We start from the raw sequence: 19,127 nt of genomic DNA, 5'->3' as shown, positions 1-19,127 counted from the left end.
GGATATCTTAAGCTATTCGAGGTCTCTTTCCCTTCCAAAATTTGATAACCAATTTTTCCAAGTCTTCAAAATAGATTGTTAGGATTTTTATTGGTATTGCATTGAATCTGTAAATCAGTTTGGGTAGAATTGACATCTTGACAATATTCAACCTTCCTATCCATGAGCATGGAATATCTTTCCATCTACTTAGGTCATTTTTTATTTATTTCTTTTAGCAGTTTTTTGTAATTTTCTGTGTATAAGACCTTGACATACCTGGTCAGGCTTATTCCTAATTCTTCTGATTGCTATTCTGAATGGAATTTTTTCCTTAGTTGTCACCTTAGATAGGCCATTACTTGTGTATAGAAACATTATTGATTTTTTTTTTTATGGTAGAATTCTTTTTAATCACTGAATTTCAGTTTTTACAAATACTTTTAGAACAATTCAGGTAACTAAGGTTTTGGGGGGGAACAGTTCTTGAAGAACTCTATTACATGCTCCTGCAAATAATTCTATTGGCTAGATTAACAGATACTGCCACAAAAACAGTGTTTTTTGTTGTTGTTTAAGCCATAGATCAATGCATTTATATTTACAAAAAGCCATAAACCAACATGCATTTCTCCTTTATTGGGAGGTCTTAAATAGATGTTTAAACATTAAGGCAGTGATGATTCTAAATCATAATGAAATTCTAAGTTAAGGCTTTATTTTGAAACCCATATTCATAGGCAACTGTGATCAAAGCAAACTCTTTCTTCTACTAAATTGAGTTCATCTGCCCAGGATGTATGTTACTTACCCACTGCCAACAGTCCTCTGTATCTGATGTATGGAGTATGAATTAGTAGTAATGCCGTCATTTTACTTTAAGAAATTATTAGTCTCCTTGCAAGGTTTTCTTTTGAGATTTAGCCTTCAGTAGCACAAGTGTGTATAAACGAAGGGACCAAGCATTTTTTTGTAAACTTAGAACGCTTACAAACTGCACTGATTCTTACTTTTCTGAATGTTGGCCAACAATTAAGCACAATTTCCTAAATACAGAAAACCCTGAAAGCATACTTGACCATGTTCCTATCTCAAAACAAAAAAAAATGTTCTTGTTGACTGAAACAACAGTCTTTGCCTTCTTTATTCTCTTTGAAGCAGACTGTTGGGTATAACTTTTTTTTTGAGAAAAAAAGGCAGGCTATTGTATTTTAAGTGGTTCTATTCTATAATTGCTACCCTCAAGGCACAAGTAATTCCCTTGCTAGATCGATCTCTTTCAGAAATCATTCAAGGAAAAGAGATGGGTGGTGGTTGAAGGAAGGTGGGTTACTTCATTCTTGCCCTAGTAAGCTTAGTAGAAGTGTTACACATTGAAATTTAGGGGGAAGTGTCCTCCCCCCCTCCCTTTTTTAAACATACAGCATAATAAAGCTCAGATTCAGCTTGTGGGTGCACTTTGGGAACAGCTCTGGGGAGCACTCTAAACTGCTATGACTTACACAGCAGGATGTGGGTAGGGCACCCCAATGTTTCCATGCTGTGGATGACTTACTGCTAATTCAACTGGGAGGATCACTATTTACACATAAGCCCTCACAGTTATTCCTTTACACAAAATTTTACAGCCATGAGCCTCTTGTGAATAAAATACTGTACACTTAACATTGGTATTGATAACAGCTCATGTAGAGAAGTTGACTACATGAAAACTATTTCAAAAATTAGAGACAACTATAGTTTTCCTTTGTGTCTTCAAGTCAGAAGGGTGAGATGGCAAAGCAGATGAAGCTGTAGGCGGCACGAGTCTTAAACCATGTAAGTGTTGTGGTTTAAATCCACTTTACAGGTTACTATCAAGAAATAGGAATTTCTGACAAGCACTGTTAAAAATATATTATAGGTGTAATTTAATTTAAGTATGTTACACTCCAACATAAAACATTTAAAGATTTGAAAAGTTTGTACTTTTTTTCTTGAAAAGTTAGTTTGTACTTGCTAAGCTTAGCTTTAGAACTAAATGGCTAATATTGTTTTTAAAGGTGTGAAATACATTTACTTTTTAGAAGGAAAGACTAGCTTTGAAGGGGCAATGGTAGGCAACACAGAAATCATTTTTAGATCAATATCATACACTTTATAATACACTCAAATTTATACACAAATTTCATGTTTACAAATACAAAAGGCAAAAGAACCACAAAGAATCTAGACATCTACATTCAATAGTTAGTACTGTTGTCCCCAATCCCCATTTTCTAAATCCAGAAGAAAACTAAATGGCATCCTGAATGTGGACTTCACTTTTAGAAGTTGGAGACTGTGTAGTTCTGCACATGTCTGAGTTTCCACAGAACTGAACTGAGACTCCATCGTGTTCCAGGCCAAATCAGCCAGAAGGAAATCTTCCATGGCTGTCTGAGTTTCATTGCTGGTGAAAAACAAACTCCCCAGGGTTTCAAAACCAGAATTCATGGTCTGTGTTTCTGTACTGTTCAGCTGAACTTTGCTTTCTAGAGCAGGGAGGTTTTGAGTGGAAATCACTTCTGTTTGGGTTTCTGTGTCAGATGAATCAGTGCTCATGGAAAAGCTGGAGTGTTTCAGAAGACTGCCCAGAGGCAGATGAGGGCTACTGTCTAAAAAGTTTAAGTCTGTCTGCGTCTGCGTATCAAACATTTCAAGGCCCAAGAAGTTAGCATTTCCCCTACAACTGTAGGACTGAGCAGAGGTGTCTGCAAGTAAAAAGTCAGTCTAGGTCTCTATGTCCAGTGATTCCAAGGCTGGTTCAGTGTTCATACTGCTAAGTTCACTCTCTTCTGTTTGAGTTTGGATGTTTGAGGCTGAAAAGAACTCTTCAATATCAAAATCTATTCCGGGATTCTGGGTTGGGCCAGATTGGAGCTGGGTGTCGGGTCCAGTGTTTGTGTCAGACAAAAGACTGCGATTATCCAATGTCTGACCTGGCAGGTTACTTGACAAGATGTTTTCTAAATCGCTTAATAAATCTATGGTTTGGGTCTGATTATCTGTCATGTTTTGTGAAGGAAGTATACTGTTCTGCTCACTGAAGTTTATAATTGGTGCAGATTTCTTAATATCTTGATTTAAAGTCTTAGGGTCATTCTGAGGTAACAAATCATGAGTTATGGTCTCTGCTACCAAACTGTTGCTTATAATATTGTCTGTAGAAACCCTGAATGAAGAATGGACATTCTCAAAAATGTCTCCACACATTACTGCTTGGTCCATGTGTACTGCTTCATCTGTGGAACTTTGCAGTCCACTAGTTTGAGTTTCTCTGGAGATCCCACCTGACTAGAAACCAGCATGTAAAAAAGGATCGGTCTGAGCAGCGACGGATGAAGTTGCTCTGGAACTGGGTAACAGTGTTTGCGTATGAACACTAATGGGAAGTGAAGCTTGAGAACCAAATGTCAAATCAGTCTGAGAACAAGACGATACAGAGGAATCTGGGGAAGCCCATTGTGCAGAAGGCATGAAGCTTGGTGAGGCATAGGACAGATCTGTCTGCACATTGATGGAAGAAATGCTGTTCTTCTGACATGTATTCCCTAGTTGTTGTAAAGTACTAGGACTTTTACCCAAGTTCACTTGAATACCTGTGCTAATTGGCTCCACATTAATGGGATTCACAATTTTTGAGAGAGGCAGGCTCTCCCTAAGAGAGCAAGCCTCTGAATCTAGGCCGAGGATCAGGGTTCCTATGGACAAGGGAAGCAAGGAATGGTGCCCATGGCAGAGCCCTGCTGATCCACACCCACTACCACAGGCTGGGCTGAGGAGTCGGCTGTAGTAGGCACAAAGACAGGCATGGGAGAAAACTGCATAACTGGTAGTTTAACCAAAGCCACTTTGGGCTTTGGTAAAAGCAACTTCTGAGGATATCTTGGAGGTGTTGTAAGAGTCTGTTTTCTGGCATTAGAGCTGCAGGAGTCTTCAAAGTAAGCCATCAGCTTTACTTCTGAAGTTTCTAGTTCTTGTGTGTCTGGTGTTGAGGATGGTTTATTGAGCAATGATTCAATGGTCTTTTTTGACAACTTCTGGTTGTTCATGGAGTTCTCCATTTTTCTTTTCTTACTAGGTGGATCCCTGTGCTCAGCAGGGATCTCATGGCCAGTTCGGTAGATGTGTGACTGCAAGGCAGTTCTGCTGGCATAAGGACAGCCACACGTGCACTGGAAGGTCTTGCCACAATCCTCTGCATGTCTTTTTAAATCCCATTCAGTACCATAAGAATTGCTGCACTTACTACACTTATGCTTCTTTTCAGCATGCATTTTCTTTAAGTGCTGTTTAACAAGAGAGAATTGAGAAAATGGTCTGTTGGGGCCTCTAGGGCATCCTTCAATTGGACAGCAGTAGAATTTCGGTACAGTTTTCAAATCTTTCCTTATAGTTGGATTTACTATGCCATCCTGCAGGCGGTGGCTCTTGACCAGGTGCATGTTGAGCGCGGGGCTGTTGGGTAGGATCTTGCCGCAGCCGTGCACGGTGCACAGGATGTTGGTGCGCATGGCCCAGGACAGCTCGCTCACCGACGGCTGGATCAGCTCCTGGGCAGGCAGCGCCGGGGTTGCGGGCTGCTGCCGGGGTGCTGTGGGTGGTGACCGACTGCCCCTCAGCGGTCCAGGGGGACCCCACGGGCCCCAGGTGGCAGCGGCTGCCCTTGCAGCCGCCTCAGAGGCCGCCATGGCTCCCACACGGCAGCAGGGCCGAGTTCCCAGGTCCATTATTGATTTTTGTACATTAATCTTGTACCCTGCCACTTTGCTGAATTTTTTTTAGCTCAAATAATTTTACTGTAGATTTCTCAGGGTTTTCTAAATATAGGATCATGTCATCTGCAAATAATGAAAGTTTTACATCTTCCTTTCCTATTCGGATGCCTTTTACCTAATACTTCTAATACAACGTTGTATATTAGTGGTGACAGTGGGCATCCTTGTCTTGTCCCTTACCTCAAGGGAAATGCTTTCAGTTTCTCACCATTAAGTATGATGCTGGCTATGGGTTTTTTGTATGTGCCCTTTATGATATTGAGAAAGTTTCCTTCGATGCCTAACTTTTGAAGTGTTTTTTTCAGGAAAAGGTGCTGGATTTTGTCAAATGCTTTTTCAGTCACCAAAAGATATGATCATGTGATTTTTCCCATTCGATTTTTTAATGTGCTGTGTTTCGCTGATTGATTTTCTTATGTTGAACCACCCTTGCGTTCCTGGTATGAATCCCACCTGATCATGATGCATAGTTCTTCTAATGTGACATTGGATATGATTTGCCAGTATTTTCGTATCTGTGTTCATTAGAGAGATTGGTCTGTAGTTTTCTTTTCTTGTATCGTCTTTTATCTGATTTTGGTATTAGAATGATGTTAGCTTCATAAAATGAGTTAGGTAGCATCTTTTTTCTTCTATTTTTTTGGAAGAGTTTGAGCAGGATTGGTGTCAGCTCTTTTTGAAAAGTTTGATAAAATTATCTGAAGCCATTGGGTCTTGGGCTTTTTTTTCTGGGAAGATTTTTTTTTTTTAATTAAATAAATTTTTTTTTAATATAACATACAAACCTTCTTACCATATGATCATTCCATTCTTGGTATGTAATCAGTAACTCACAATATCATCACATAGTTATATATTCATCACTATGATCATTTCTTAGAATATTTGCATCAATTCAGAAAAATAAAAAGAAAAAAGAAAAAAACTCATACATATCATACCCCTTACCCTCCCTTTCATTGACTGCTAGTATTTCCACCTATCCAACATATTTTAGCCTTTGTTTCCCCTATTTTTTTTCTATACCCCTTACCCCTCCCTTTCACTGATCACTAGTATTTCAATCTACTAAATTTATTTTAACATTTGTTCCCCCTATTATTTATTTATTTTTCACCCATATGTTCTACTCATCTGTCCACACTGTAGTTAAAAGGAGCATCAGACACAAGGTTTTCACAATCACACAGTCACACTGTGAAAGCTATATCATACAATCATCTTCAAGATGTGGGAAGATTTTTGATGACTGATTGGATCTCTGTATTTGTAATTGGTTTGTTGACATCTTCTATTTCTTCTCGGGTCAGTACACGTAATTCATGTGTTTCTAGGAATTTGCCCATTTCATCTAAGTTAGCTAGTTTGTTGGCATATAGTTGTTCATAATATTCTCTTAGAATTTTTATTTATTTGTTTATTATTTTTTGCATGGGCAGGCACCAGGAATCAAACCCAGGTCTCCAGCATGGCAGGTGAGAACTCTGCCACTGAGCCACCGTTGCCCACTCTTTTATGATTTTTTAAATTTCTTCATGATCTGTGATAACAACTCCCCTCTCATTTCTGATTTTATTTATTTGTGTCCTCTCTCTTTTCTTCTTTGTTGGTCTGGTTAGGGTCCATCACTTTTATTAATTTTCTCAAAGAACCAACTTTTAGTTTTGCTGACTCTGAATTATTTTATTGTTCTCCCGTTTGTTTATTTCTGCTTTAGTGTTTATTATTTCTCTTCATTTAATTGCTTTGGGGTTAGTTTGCTGTTTTTTCTCTAAATTCTCCATGTGAGCAGTTAAATCCTCAAGTTTTGCTCGTTCTTGTTTTTTAATATAGGCATCTAGGAAAATAAATTTCCCTCTCGGCACTGCCTTTGCCATATCCCACAAGTTTTGATATGCTGTATTCTCATTCATCTCCAGATATTTACTGATTTCTCTAGCAATTTTTTCCTTGAACCACTGATTATTTAAGAGTGTGTTGTTTAATCTCCATATATTTTGAAAGCTCTGGTTCTTTGATGATTATTAATTTCCATCTTTATTCCGTTGTGATCAAAGAAAGTGCTTTGAATAATTTCAATCTTGTTAAATTTATAGAGATTCCATATATGTCCCAGTATATGATCTACCTTGGAGCACGTACCATGTGCACTAGAGAACGTGCATCCTGGTGCCTTGGGATGTGATGAGCTATATATGGCTATTAGATCTAATTCATTTATCTTACTGTTTAGGTTCTCTATTTCCTTGTTGATCCTCTGTGGTTGTTCTGTCTATAGCAGAGAGTGGGGTATTGAAGTCTCCCACTATTACTGTTAAGTGTCTATAGCTCCCTTCGGTTTTTCCAATATGTGCCTCATGTACTTCAGAGCTCCCTAATTGGGAGCATTTAAAGTCTGTTTTGTCTGATACCAGTATAGCTACTCCTCCTTTCTTTTGGTTACAGCTTGCACAGAGGATCTTTTTCCATCCTTTCACTTTCAACCTGTGTCCTTGTAAACAGCATATACAAGGACACAGATGTATATGTCCGAGATGTGTCTCTTGTAAACAGCATATAGATGGATTATGTTTTTGTTTTCTTTTGCATGGGCAGGCTCTGGGAAATGAACCCAGGTCTCCAGGATGGCAGGCGAGAATTCCTGGCACTGAGCCTCCGTTGCACTGCCCTGAATTATGTTTTTTGATCTGTTCTGTCAGTCTATATCTTTTAATTGATAAGTTTCATCCATTGACATTTGAGAGTAATTACTATTAGAGCAGTTCTTGATACTACCATCTTATCCTTTAGGTTTTGTCAGAGATGGATGTTATTTTCTTTCTCTCTCTCTTTTCCTTTAAATTACCTTTACTCATATTCAATTCTGTGATCCTCCCTCTCCTGTCCTTTTTACTAGCTGACAGGGCTCCCTTTAGTATTTCTTGTGGGGCTGGTCTCTCGTTGAGTAGTTCACTCAGTCGTTCTTTATCTTTGAAAATTTTACTGTCTCCCTCAATTTTGAAGGATAACGTGGCTGGATAAAGAATTCTTGGTTAAAAGCCTTTGTCATTCAGGATCTTAAAAATACCATAGCACTGCACTGCCTTCTTGCTTCCATGGTGCCGTTGAGTAGTCTGAACTCAGTCTTACATGTTTTTCCTTGTTATGTAGTAGATTGCTTTTCTCATGCTGCTTGCAGGACTTTCTGTTTTTCAACACCTGACAGTCTGATTAGTATGTGCCTTGGAGTGGGCTTGTTTGGATTTATTCTATATGGAGTTCACTGGGCCTCTTTGATGTGCATATTCTTTTTTTATTTCTATTTTTTAATTAAAAAAATATAACAAGAAACAAACGCAAACATTCTTAACTTATGATCATTCTGTTCTACATATATAATCAGTAATTCACAATATCATCACATAGTTTCAAATCATCATCATGATTATTTCTTAGAACATTTGCATCAATTCAGAAAAAGAAATAAAAAGACGAGAAAAAAATTCATACGTACCATACCCCTTACCCTTCCCTTTCATTGATCACTAGCATTTCAATCTACTAAATTTATTTTAACATTTGTTTCCTCTATTATTTATTTATTTTATTTTTTTAAATGCAAAAAAAACACCAAATATCACTTAGTTGCATATTCATCATTTCTTAGAACATTTGCATTGATTTAGAAAAAGAAATAAAAAGATAACAGAAAAAGAAATAAAACGATAACAGAAAAAAAATTATACATACCATACCCCTTACCCCTTGCTGTCACTGATCACTAGCATTTAAACTAAATTTATTTTAGCATTTGTTCCCCCTATTATTTATTTTTATTCCATATGTTCTACTCCTTTGTTGACAAGGTAGATAAAAGAAGCATCAGACACAGGTTTTCACAATCGCACAGTCTCATTGTGAAAGCTATATCATTATTCAGTCATCCTCAAGAAACATGGATACTGGAACACAGCTCTACATTTTCAGGCAGTTCCCTCCAGCCTCATCATTACATCTTGGATAACAAGGCAATATCTACTCAATGCGTAAGAATAACCTCCAGGATAACCTCTCGATTCTGTTTGGAATCTCTCAGCCATTGATACTTTGTCTCATTTCCCTCTTCCCCCTTTTGGTGGAGAAGGTTTTCTCAATCCCTTCCTGCTAAGTCTCAGCTCATTCTAGGGTTTTTCTCAATCCCTTGATGCTGAGTCTCCATTCATTCCAAGATCTCTGTCCCATGTTACCAGGAAGGTCCACACCCCTGGGAATCATGTCCCACGTAGAGAGGAGGAGGGTGGTGAGACTGCTCGTTGTGTTGGCTGGAGAGAGGGGCCACATCTGAGCAACAAAAGAGGTTCTCTTGGGGGTGACTCTTAGGCCTAAATTTTAAGTAGGCTTCACCTATCCTTTGTGGGGTTAAGTTTCATATGAACAAACTCCAAGATTGGGGGCTCAGCCTATAGCTTTGGTTGTCCCCACTGCTTGTAAGAATATCAAGAATTCAACTTGGGGAAATTGAATTTTCCCCCTTTCTCATCATTCCCCAAAGGGAACTTTGCAAATACTTTTTTATTCACTGTTCAAATCATTCTGGGATTTATGGAGGCATCACTCTGGACAAATCAACAAAATCTCATGTCCTGCTCAAGGTTCCATGTACTTAGGGTGTTCAGTTAAGCTGCCCATATAAGTTATATTAGGAACTGCACTAATCAAAATATAAATTTTGTACCAAAGAAACATTTTTTTGCTTTAGTCTCATACATAAGTTAAAATTTTAAAATATTAATTACCATCTATTTTCAACACTCTGCAGTAATAACATTCTTTTGTTCTTCCTCATGCCGAAACATTTTTTAATTTGTACATTTAGTCACTATCATTATACACTGTAGGTATTCCTAGATTATACCATCTCAGTCTTTATCGTCTTTCTTTCTGATTTTGTGTCCCCAGCCCTTCTCCCTCTATCATTCTCACATTCAGCTTCATTCAGTGTTCTAACATAACTGTATTACAGTTAGGTAGTATTGTGCTGTCCATTTCTGAGTTTTACAATCAGTCCTTTTGCACAATCTGTATCCCTTCAGCTCCAATTACCCAATATCCTACGCTTTTTCTATCTCCTGATGGTCTCTGTTACCAGTGAAATTCTCCAAGTTTATTCACTAATGTCAGTTCATATCAGTGAGACCATACAGTATTTGTCCTTTTGTTTCTGGCTAATCTCACTCAGCATAATATCCTCAAGGTCCATCCATGTTGTCACATACTTCATAACTTTATTCTGTCTTACAGCTGCATAGTATTCTGATGTGCATATTCTTGTCTTTTATAGGGTTGGAAAGTTTTCTCCCCAATTATATGTTCAACTAAGTTTCCCAACCTTTTCCTCTTGGGACATCAATAATTCTGATATTTTTGCACCTTTTGTTGTCAATCATTTCCCTAAGATCCAGTTGCATTTTTTTCCATCTTTCTTGCCATTTGTTCTTTTGTACACTCTAGTTCGATTGTTCTATCTTCTAGCTCATTTATTCTTCCTTCTACTGTCGTATGTCTCCAGGTTATTTTTTATTTGGTCTACTGTATCTTTTATTCCTGTGAAATCTGCCATTTTTCTATTTGACTTCCCAAATTCTACCTTATACTCTTATAATGTCTTCCTGTTATCATTTATTTCTTTATAATTATCCTTGAGTTGTTCCATATTCTGTGTCCACTCTGGAATTTTGATTTGGTCATTTGGCTGAGCCATTTCTGCTTGGATCTTCCTGTGTTTTGTGATTTTCTCTTGTGTTCTGGGCATTTTTTATTTCGATATGGTTATATGCAAATTGGTTTTCTTCACTCTTATAAAGTTTTCTATTTACTTAGTTTTTGAAATGTTTCCTCTTATGCTTTGTTCATTGTTCTCTGCCGCATCAAGGTCTGGATCTCATGTAGGGGGGTACAGTTCAACTTAAGGGTCTATTAAAAGGTTGGCTGGAGTGCATGAGTACTCCAGTGGCAGAATGGCTGACTATCACGCAGGACACCCAGCCTGAACTCCTAGCCTATGCAGAAAATAATGATGATAATAACAACAATAAAGTAAAGTAATAAAATAATAAAAATATGAAATGCAAAAACAAGAACCACTTCAAAATACACCTCAACAGTAGTAGGCACCAGAATGAAAAGGAGACACCCCAGGACATTCTGGGAGTGAAGTCTGGCTGGGGCGTCTACCGGAAGGAGAGAAAATTTAAAAGAAAAATAATAGTAATAATAAAAATAGATGAAATGGAATACCAAAAAATAATATGTGAAATAAAAATTAGAAAATAAGTAAAAAACAGTATAAAATATAAAAATTTTTAAAATAATGAAAAGGACAGTTTACTAATAAAAATATATAGAAAGAATATGTTTTAAAAGGGGGGAAATAAGAAAGAATATTAAGAAGGAAAGAAATAAAATATAAAAATAAAGATCTAGGCAAATAAGGAGTTAGCATGCCTGCACTTACCCTGCCAGCAGGTGGCGACCTTGAGGCTCCTCCCTCAAGCTCTCCTTTCCCTGGCTGGTGCAGCCGACCTGCACTTACCGTGTCTAGCCGGCATATGGCACGCTCGAGTCTCCTCAGCCCTGCCCTCCTGGCCTGAGCCACTGAGGTCTACATGCTTAGCAGGGGGGCCAGGGAGCTGATCAATTCATGGGGAATCAGCTGATCTGCAGCACTGGTGGGCTGCCAGACACCGTGACTGTGGGCCAGCTATTCCTGCACCCAACCCAGTGATCACTTCTCCCACCCTGAGGCCCGCCCTATGGTGTATGATCACTGGCCTCCAGGCTCCCTGCAGGTACTGCCCACCACAACCACGTGGGCAGTTTCCCCCGCCAGCAGCTGTGCAGGCTGGAGCTAAGGAGGGTCAGTTCCCTCTAATTGCACCTTCCTGGTGCACCACAGCCCACCCAGTGGGAATCCTGGTCACCTGACCCCCTTGCTGCCCAATCCTCCTCCCTTCCCCCCCCAAAAAACTGCCTAAAGACGCTCCTAGACTACTCACCCTGGGACCTGCAGTCCTGGACACTTCCTCCCCTTCTGCCTTGTTTCACGGAGCAGGCGTGAACTCACTCCATCCCAGTCCACCGTCTTCCTGGAAGCCTCTCCACTGCTTTTTTAGCTTTTCTGGTAGTGGGAAAACTTGTTTCTCTTTACCTTTTGCCCTAGACAGCTTTTTGGAGGGAGGGTGAAGAAATTGGAATGTACCACGGTGTCTGCAGTGTCCACTAAGCTCCCTATCCAGGTGGGTGGGGGAAGTGGGCAGTCAGGCTGGGGGACTCGCTGTGCTGGGACCCCTGGCTGAGGCTGGTATGGGGACCTAGCAGGTGTCCCATGTGTAGGTAGAGAACATTGGCTCCAGAAGGTTTGTCCTGGGGACCCTCCCTCGCCCCTCCTCAATGCTGGCAGGTGTTCTGTCTGGTCTGTACTTCTGGATTGGGGTGGGGAGGAGGAGTCGGTCCCAGCGCCCCTTCTGGTGTTGGAGTAACCCCCAGACCTCTGCGTATACATGTGCAGGGTGCGGTTGGGGCCGTCCTTGAAACGGGTTATAGAGGCGGCTGTGTCCTGTGGTGTTTGTTTCTGTGCTGCTCATCTGCAGGGACTGTTTTAAGTGTTGCTTGGGTGATTGTCTGCCTGTGTGTGGGCTGTTTGGCGGGGTGTGGGATTATTTTCTGGGAGTCCATGTTTGATCCATTCGGGGTGAGTAGTGGGTGTCATGGTGGGGAGTGGGTCCTGCTTGTGTATTTCTTGCTGTTGCAGTGTCTGGCAGGACAGTCTACTCTGGGCATCGGGTTTGTATCGCCCCCAAAGGGTAGCTGCAGCAGGGCCTGGTTCTAATGATGACCAGCCTGCACCCCTGATGCCTGCCCTGACCGCCTGCTTCCTCCCCACCCCCAGCTGCGGCGGAGCCCCATCAAGAAGGTCCGGAAGTCTCTGGCTCTCGATGTTGTAGATGAAGACATGAAGCTGATGGTGTCCACACTGCCCAAGGCTATGTCCTTGGTAAGAGGGTCAGAGACACGCCGCTCCGGGGCTTCCACAACTGCAGAGGCTCTCCTGCTCTTGGGGAGGGGGGGACCCCCTGGAAGCCTTCTGCCTTCGCAACTGCTGAATTGTGGAAAGGACCCTAAGGTGGAGTGGTCTGGTGGTTCTCTTTGGGTTTCTAGACCCCTGCAGGGAGAGAGCAGAGAGGGAAAAGTGGGTCTTGGGGTCCCAGCTGGGCTTCAGTCAGAACAGCTCTGTTTGCATCTTTCACAAGTATTATTTGGCAAGGGTTGCATTGCTAACACATGCTTGAACACCCTGGACCTGGGTCCCAGCAACCCTCCCTGGGCTGCCTCAGAGGGCCAGTGACTTGCTGTCAGACCCAGCCAGGCAGTGGGTGGCACCACCAGCCCAAGGATGGCTGTTGTGGCTGCCTGTGCAGAGTGTGGGTCCCCAGGAGCCTTGCCACATGCTGATGATCTAATTGCAGCAGGCAGAGCGGTGAGCCTGGCTTGCCCCAGCCCCATGTGGGACGCAGGAAGAGAGATCTTGCAAATAAGACTGCAGGCACAGAGAAACCCGTGTGACCAAAGTTCCCCCCAAACTGGGAGACTTACTGTAGCAGGCATGGCCTTGGACAGGAAAAATAAGTGAGTGGGTGTGAGACAGGACTTGGGGTCGGGTGTCACTGGGTTTGAGTCATCATCCCACCATATGCTCTCTGGACCTTTGTGGGTTCCTGGAGCTTCAGTTTCTGGGCTATAATAATAGTACCGAGCCCAGGAGGGTAAGGCACCAAGCAGATCAGGGGACCTGGAAAGGCACGTAAAGGTGCTTTGTGCAGCTTTTGCTGGTCGATGCAGGTGTTTTTCTGACCCCTCGGGATGTCTGCTACCAGAAAAACTAAAAAGTGTCCTCCCCTCCACCTGCATTGGGTGGGAAACCAGATTCACTTAAGGAACCAGCATTTATTGAGCTTTTTTTTTCCCCACTAAGTGCCAGTTTCTGAAATCAGGTCTTTACAAATATTTCCTTACTTAACCTTTAAATGAAGTCCACATCTGTTAAGAGGAAATCAAAGCTTAGAGACATTTCATGTCCTGATCAAGACCTCAGCAGGCAGTAGTGTTAGGATTTGAGCTTGTGGGTTTTTTCTCCCATTAAGTGGCCCCTGGTTTGTGGCAAAATGGTGAGCCTGTGACTCGGTTTTGGTTTCAGCCAACAAATGTCCCATCAAGCTCCTTCAGCCACACCCTGTCAGGTATTAAAGAAGACAACAGCCTACTCAACCAGGGCTTCCTGCAGGCCAAGCCCGAGAAGGCCGTGGCAGCCCAGAAGTCCCGGAGCCACTTTCCCACCCCTGCCCCTGTGAGTGCTAGCCACGGACGTGGCATCCCCCTTGAGACTTGCTCTCCCACCCTTCCTGCCCCTCCCCTCAGGGCCTTTGCACAAACTGCTCCCACCGAATGCCCTTCCTCTCTCCTTCCTGTGTTTGCCCGATGAACTAATGCTTAGTCTCAGGCCAAACGTCACTTCCTCATGGAAGGCTTCCCTCACCTGTGTCCAGCAGAAGCTCCCCTGACAAGCCCCTCTTTTATGGCAAATGTATCACTTGTAATGAAGCCTTTATTTTTATTTCTGTATGTGGTTTGCTTAATGCATGTCCATCCTCAGGGGCAGAGCTGGCCCTGGGCCACTCTCATCCCTGTGTCTGAATGAATGAGCCCCTTCAGGCTGCTGTGGACACCCCAAGTCGTGTCGCTGGCCCAGCCTTTTCACCACCTTGCAGGAAGCCCAGAGTGGGGAGCAGCTTCTCCAAGGGCCCATACGAAGACCTTTGGCTTCTAGAGGGAGGAAGGGTGGGAGGCATGTGCCCCAACCAGGACCACCAGGGTTCTGCTGAATGCACGTTCTCCCTGCCTGGGTGGTAACCTTGTCTTCCCCGCAGATGACCCGTGCCTGGAAGACAGTCGCCTGTGGGGGCACCAGGGACCAGCTCTTCATGCAGGAGAAAGCCCGGCAGCTCCTTGGCCGCCTGCAGGCCAGCCACACATCAAGGACACTCATCTTGTCCTGAGGGGCGTGGATAGTCTGGAACCCATTCTCATGTTTACAGCAGGGAGGGGCAGTGCGCTCAGGTGACTTGGGTGGCGCCGCCTCGCAGGCCTGCAAGGAGCCACATGCCAGCAGCCCCACCCCAGGCGGCTCAGGGGGAGGCCCAGCAGGGCCCCGTTGTGATCCTGTCTCCAAGTCTGGCTGCAGGCGGCTTTCGGTGCTAACAGAACAAAGCCCCCTCCCCAGGCCTGCCTGGTGCTCTCCCCAGTGCCACAGGGAGCCCCATTAGCCTCTCCCAGGCCCTGGCCAGGCCCAACCTCGTCTCAGGCTTCTGCTCAGGACAGGGCAGTGGCCAGGGCTGCTCCTGCCCCCAACAACTGTTGATATTTTTCTTGAAAGAATAAATGTGTTTTTCTTTTTGTGCTGCTCTGGACTCCCCCTTTCTCCTGGGCCCAGCATGGTGTTCCCGGGTGGCCTCAAGTGGGGAAGGATGTGGGGACTTCATTATCAGAGTAGCCTGGTCTGCACAGCTCAGGCCCAGGGGCTCTGGAGTCTTACCCCAGTGAGCTGGAAGCAGAGTTCATCTGGTCTCAGCCCAGGAACGATTTCTCTTGTCCCTGAAGCCAGTGGGTATCTGTCTGTAAAACTCTGAGGACACTGGCCTATGGGGTGGGTAGGGTAAGGTAAGCAGGGACTCGGGGTTGGGTGGGTGGGATGGTGCCTTACAACCTACTCGGTCTTTGTTCTAGATGGCCAATTGGCCTCAGGTAAGCCCCTGCGGCAAGCTGAGTCAGATGTGCCAAAAGAATAAAAGGCAGTTGGACAGAACCTCCTGGCCACAGTGGCCAAGGCTGAGTAGGAGGCTTGATGGTGGCACGGTAACAGCCTGGACCATCACTTGCCCTGGTGCTGGTCCAGCGGGCAGACCAAGCAGGAGCAGCTGACAATTGGGAGGAGTAACGGACGTGAAGAGGGAAATCCCACGCCCAGAGGAGGGATCGGGAAGTGTCACTGCCAGGGTATGTGGCCATCACCACATGCCTGTTAGTAAGTGGTCTCAGTTGGTTGCAGTACGGGACACCCATCTGGGGCAAGCCCATGACTCAGCCTGATCCAAAGGCCCTGGTTCCTAGAGGAAATCTGAGGGCACGTTTCCTGGCCTGGGGTACCTTAGTCTTTAAGGAGAGCAGGTCTTGGGGTTAAGACACCAAGGCTTAACTTACCTGGCCTCAGGCATCCCCTGGGGCCTGCTGAGCTCACACATGGGGTCCCACCTCAGGAAGAGGAGACATGATCTGGGAAGGGGCCCTGGACAGTGCCTGGCATCTAGTAGGTGCTCAATAAAAATTTCTGAGTGAATAATGAAACCTTATAGAGAATGGCTCTGATAGTTGGGGGAGCTGCCCTTTCACCAAGGCATGGGAAGAGCCGACTTTGCTGTGTGATCGGAGAGTACGTCAGCTGTGCGTGCAGACTTGTTAGAAGTTCCCACATCATGCTCTCCAGCCATGCGGACACAACCCCTCCAAGAGCCCAAAGGCCCCTTCGCAGAGCCAGACCCTCTCCCAGAGGTGGTATTCCCTGTTCCACACCAGATCTGGGTGCCTGAGGTCCTGCTGGGGACCAGGGCAACTCTAAAGACCCGATTCACAGTCTGTGCTCATCACTGATGATTCCAGATCCCTGGAACCAGCTGTTTCTGTTTTGTTTCAATTAGTTTTTTTGTTTTTTTTTTTAATTCCAGGAAAAGCTTTGTGCTGGGCCAATGAAGGCTCTGCCAAGATGACTTCACTCTGGTGCCACCTGGTGGTCATTGTATTGTTTGCAGCCACAAGTAAAAGGATTGTAGAAGGTCCCAGAAGACCATTGAACTCAAGCATTGCTGATTTTCAGGTCCCCTTCTCAGCATCCTCATCAAGTGGTTGTCTGGCCTTTGCTTTAGTTCCTTCACTGGTGGGGAGAAGTCCTTCCATTACGCAGCAGCCAGTTCCATTGATGGACAGGACCTGTGAAGAAAATTACTCTGTACCCAGAGAACAAATTCTCCCTGTAATGCCTAAAGCAACAGGAATGACCCACGGCGGGTGCAGAAGAAGCTGGACTGTGTAGGAATTGGAGTCCCAGGGCAGGTAGTCGATAGGCTAGGATCAGCCTGAAAGCCCACTGCTTGAATTAGCCACTTTCTCAGCAGACCCCACACGGATCAGTTTTATAATTCAGTTATTTCCGGAGGTGAGCAAGCCTCTGGTATAGTAATGATAATGATTTAGCCCCTCAAAAAGGAATTTTATGTTTCCGCTTTTGGCCAGATGTATTTGGAAGTAAGGATGAATTTCGATACGAGCTGAGAAACTGATGCAAATCGGCAGTCTCAACCACTGAGAATTAAAGGGTTGTGCTTGCATGGTAACAGGGCTGACCTGTGGTATTTAGGTTAAGGTACACAAAAAGGGGACAGTCTGACAAGGACAAGCACAAGTTTTAAATGTCTTTCAGGAAGGAGTAATTGGGAGCATGTCTTATGGAAGCTAAGACTTGTGTGCACTAAAAAGCCCTGGAGGAAAATGAACAGTATGCCCTGGGCTCAGCAGGGTTGGGGAGAATTTAGGGACCCTAGGTTTCTCAAACTTTGCTGGAAAAGAGTGGGAGTGAAGGATTCTGGAATCCAAAGCCGCTGTAGCTGTTGCTGTGTATTGATTGTTGCCTGGGGCTGGAGACTCCTGAGGAAAGGAGAGGCGGGTGCAAAGCATGTGCAGATCTCTCCATGGCTCTCGGGCAGCCACCGAAAAAGCTCTGGCGTGGATCAGAGAGACTTAGATGTGAATCCCAGCATGGCTGTTACCACTTGTGTGTCTCTTTACTGCCCTGAACCTTGATGCCCTCAGCCATGAAGTGGGAATAATCCTTTACCTCCCAGGGTTGTTGGCGGGATTGGAGAACACCGGCAAAGTTGGTGCTCAGAACAAAAAAACCTGCATTCCTTTTTTTCTTTTTTAACTTTGAAGACATGTTGAGTGAAATAACCCAAACATGTAAGGACAAATATTGTACAATTCCACCTACATGAAGTATCTAGAAATTGCAAATCCGTGAAGACAGAAATTAGATTACAGGTAACCAAGGCTGGGAGGAGGGGAGAAGGGAACGTTGTAGCCTTGGCAGGTAGAGAGTTTGTAAATTTTAGAAAAACAAACCAGGATGTAAGAAGATGGTGGAGTAGGAAGCTCCGTGGGTCACCCCTCCACCAAAACAATGATTGAACTGTGGTGTACCCACATGTGTACAGTTCTCCAGGGAAGCAGGAGATTGCCAGAATGTGTGTATGTATGTAAATATTATGAGATTTATTATAGGAGTTGGCTCTCACAATTGTGGGGATTGACTAGTCTGATTCTGTAGGGCAGGTTGCAAGCTGGGAACTCCGATGAAAGTTTCAGGGAATTCCCCAGGAGAAGCAGGCTGGCTGAAGTAGAGATGGCTATTCTTCCCTCTGACTGAGGAACTCCTCAATTCTCTCTTTAAGGCCTTCAACTGATTGGATAAGACATCTGTCATTGCTGAAGGCAGGCTCCTTTGTAGACTGTAGATGGAATCAGCGGTAGTTGCAATCAACCGACTGATGACTTAAATCCACTCAATACCCTTCCCGTAATGATCAGAACAATGTTTGATGACTAGCCAAGCTGACACTACACCATACCTGGAATATTCTTCAGCCATAAAACAAGTCAAGTGCTGGTACTTGCTACAACGTGGCTGAATCTTGAAGACGTGCTCAGTGAAATAAGCCAGACCCAGAAAGACAAATGCTGTGTGGCTTCTCTTATTTGGAATACTTAGAATAAGCAAATTCCTAGAGACAGAAAGCAGAATAGCAGTTTCCAGGGGTGGGAGGGTGAATGGGGAGTTACTGCCAAGTGAGTGTGAGCTTTGGGAGTGGAAGTTACACAGATTGTCAACGTGCCTAACATCGAAGAAGTGCCACTTAAAACAGTTAACATGACTTTTATGTTATGCTCATTTTACCACAATTAAAAGTAAACTTTAAAAAACAGGGAGTTTCCTGGTGCCTGCCTATGCAAAAACAAACAAAAGCAAAGGGAGAATGTTCAAAGACAAAACAAAAAAGCACTTCCTTTGTTCATTTGTCCAAGGGGGGAGTGCATCTTCTTTTAATACATCGTCATTATCTCCCACTTTGAACTCAGCCCACATGCAAGCCCAGGTCGGGGGGTGGGGGAGTGGGGGTGCTCCCGGGACGCGCCTGCTGGCGGCAGCCC

General features: G+C 43.8%; 1 protein-coding gene and 1 pseudogene across 1 annotated transcript in view; one reads left to right on the top strand and one right to left on the bottom strand.

Annotated features, from left to right (window-relative positions):
* The window catches only part of MYBL2 (MYB proto-oncogene like 2), a 45,682-nt gene extending 30,420 nt beyond the window's left edge, over positions 1–15,262 (top strand). Inside the window, exons 12-14 of the mRNA XM_077168161.1 lie at positions 12,706–12,810; positions 14,011–14,160; positions 14,741–15,262. Coding sequence (XP_077024276.1) covers positions 12,706–12,810; positions 14,011–14,160; positions 14,741–14,869 — 384 coding nt within the window. The 3' untranslated portion in view covers positions 14,870–15,262. The remainder of the gene's footprint in view (positions 1–12,705; positions 12,811–14,010; positions 14,161–14,740) is intronic.
* On the bottom strand, positions 226–4,735 carry LOC143690290 (ATM interactor pseudogene; annotated as a pseudogene).
* Positions 15,263–19,127: the final 3,865 nt, after the last annotated feature.

The sequence above is a fragment of the Tamandua tetradactyla genome, chromosome 1, assembly GCF_023851605.1.
Source record: "Tamandua tetradactyla isolate mTamTet1 chromosome 1, mTamTet1.pri, whole genome shotgun sequence".
NCBI lineage: Eukaryota > Metazoa > Chordata > Mammalia > Pilosa > Myrmecophagidae > Tamandua > Tamandua tetradactyla.
The sequence above is the reverse complement of the archived record's forward strand: the minus strand, read 5'-3'. Positions and strand labels throughout refer to the sequence as shown.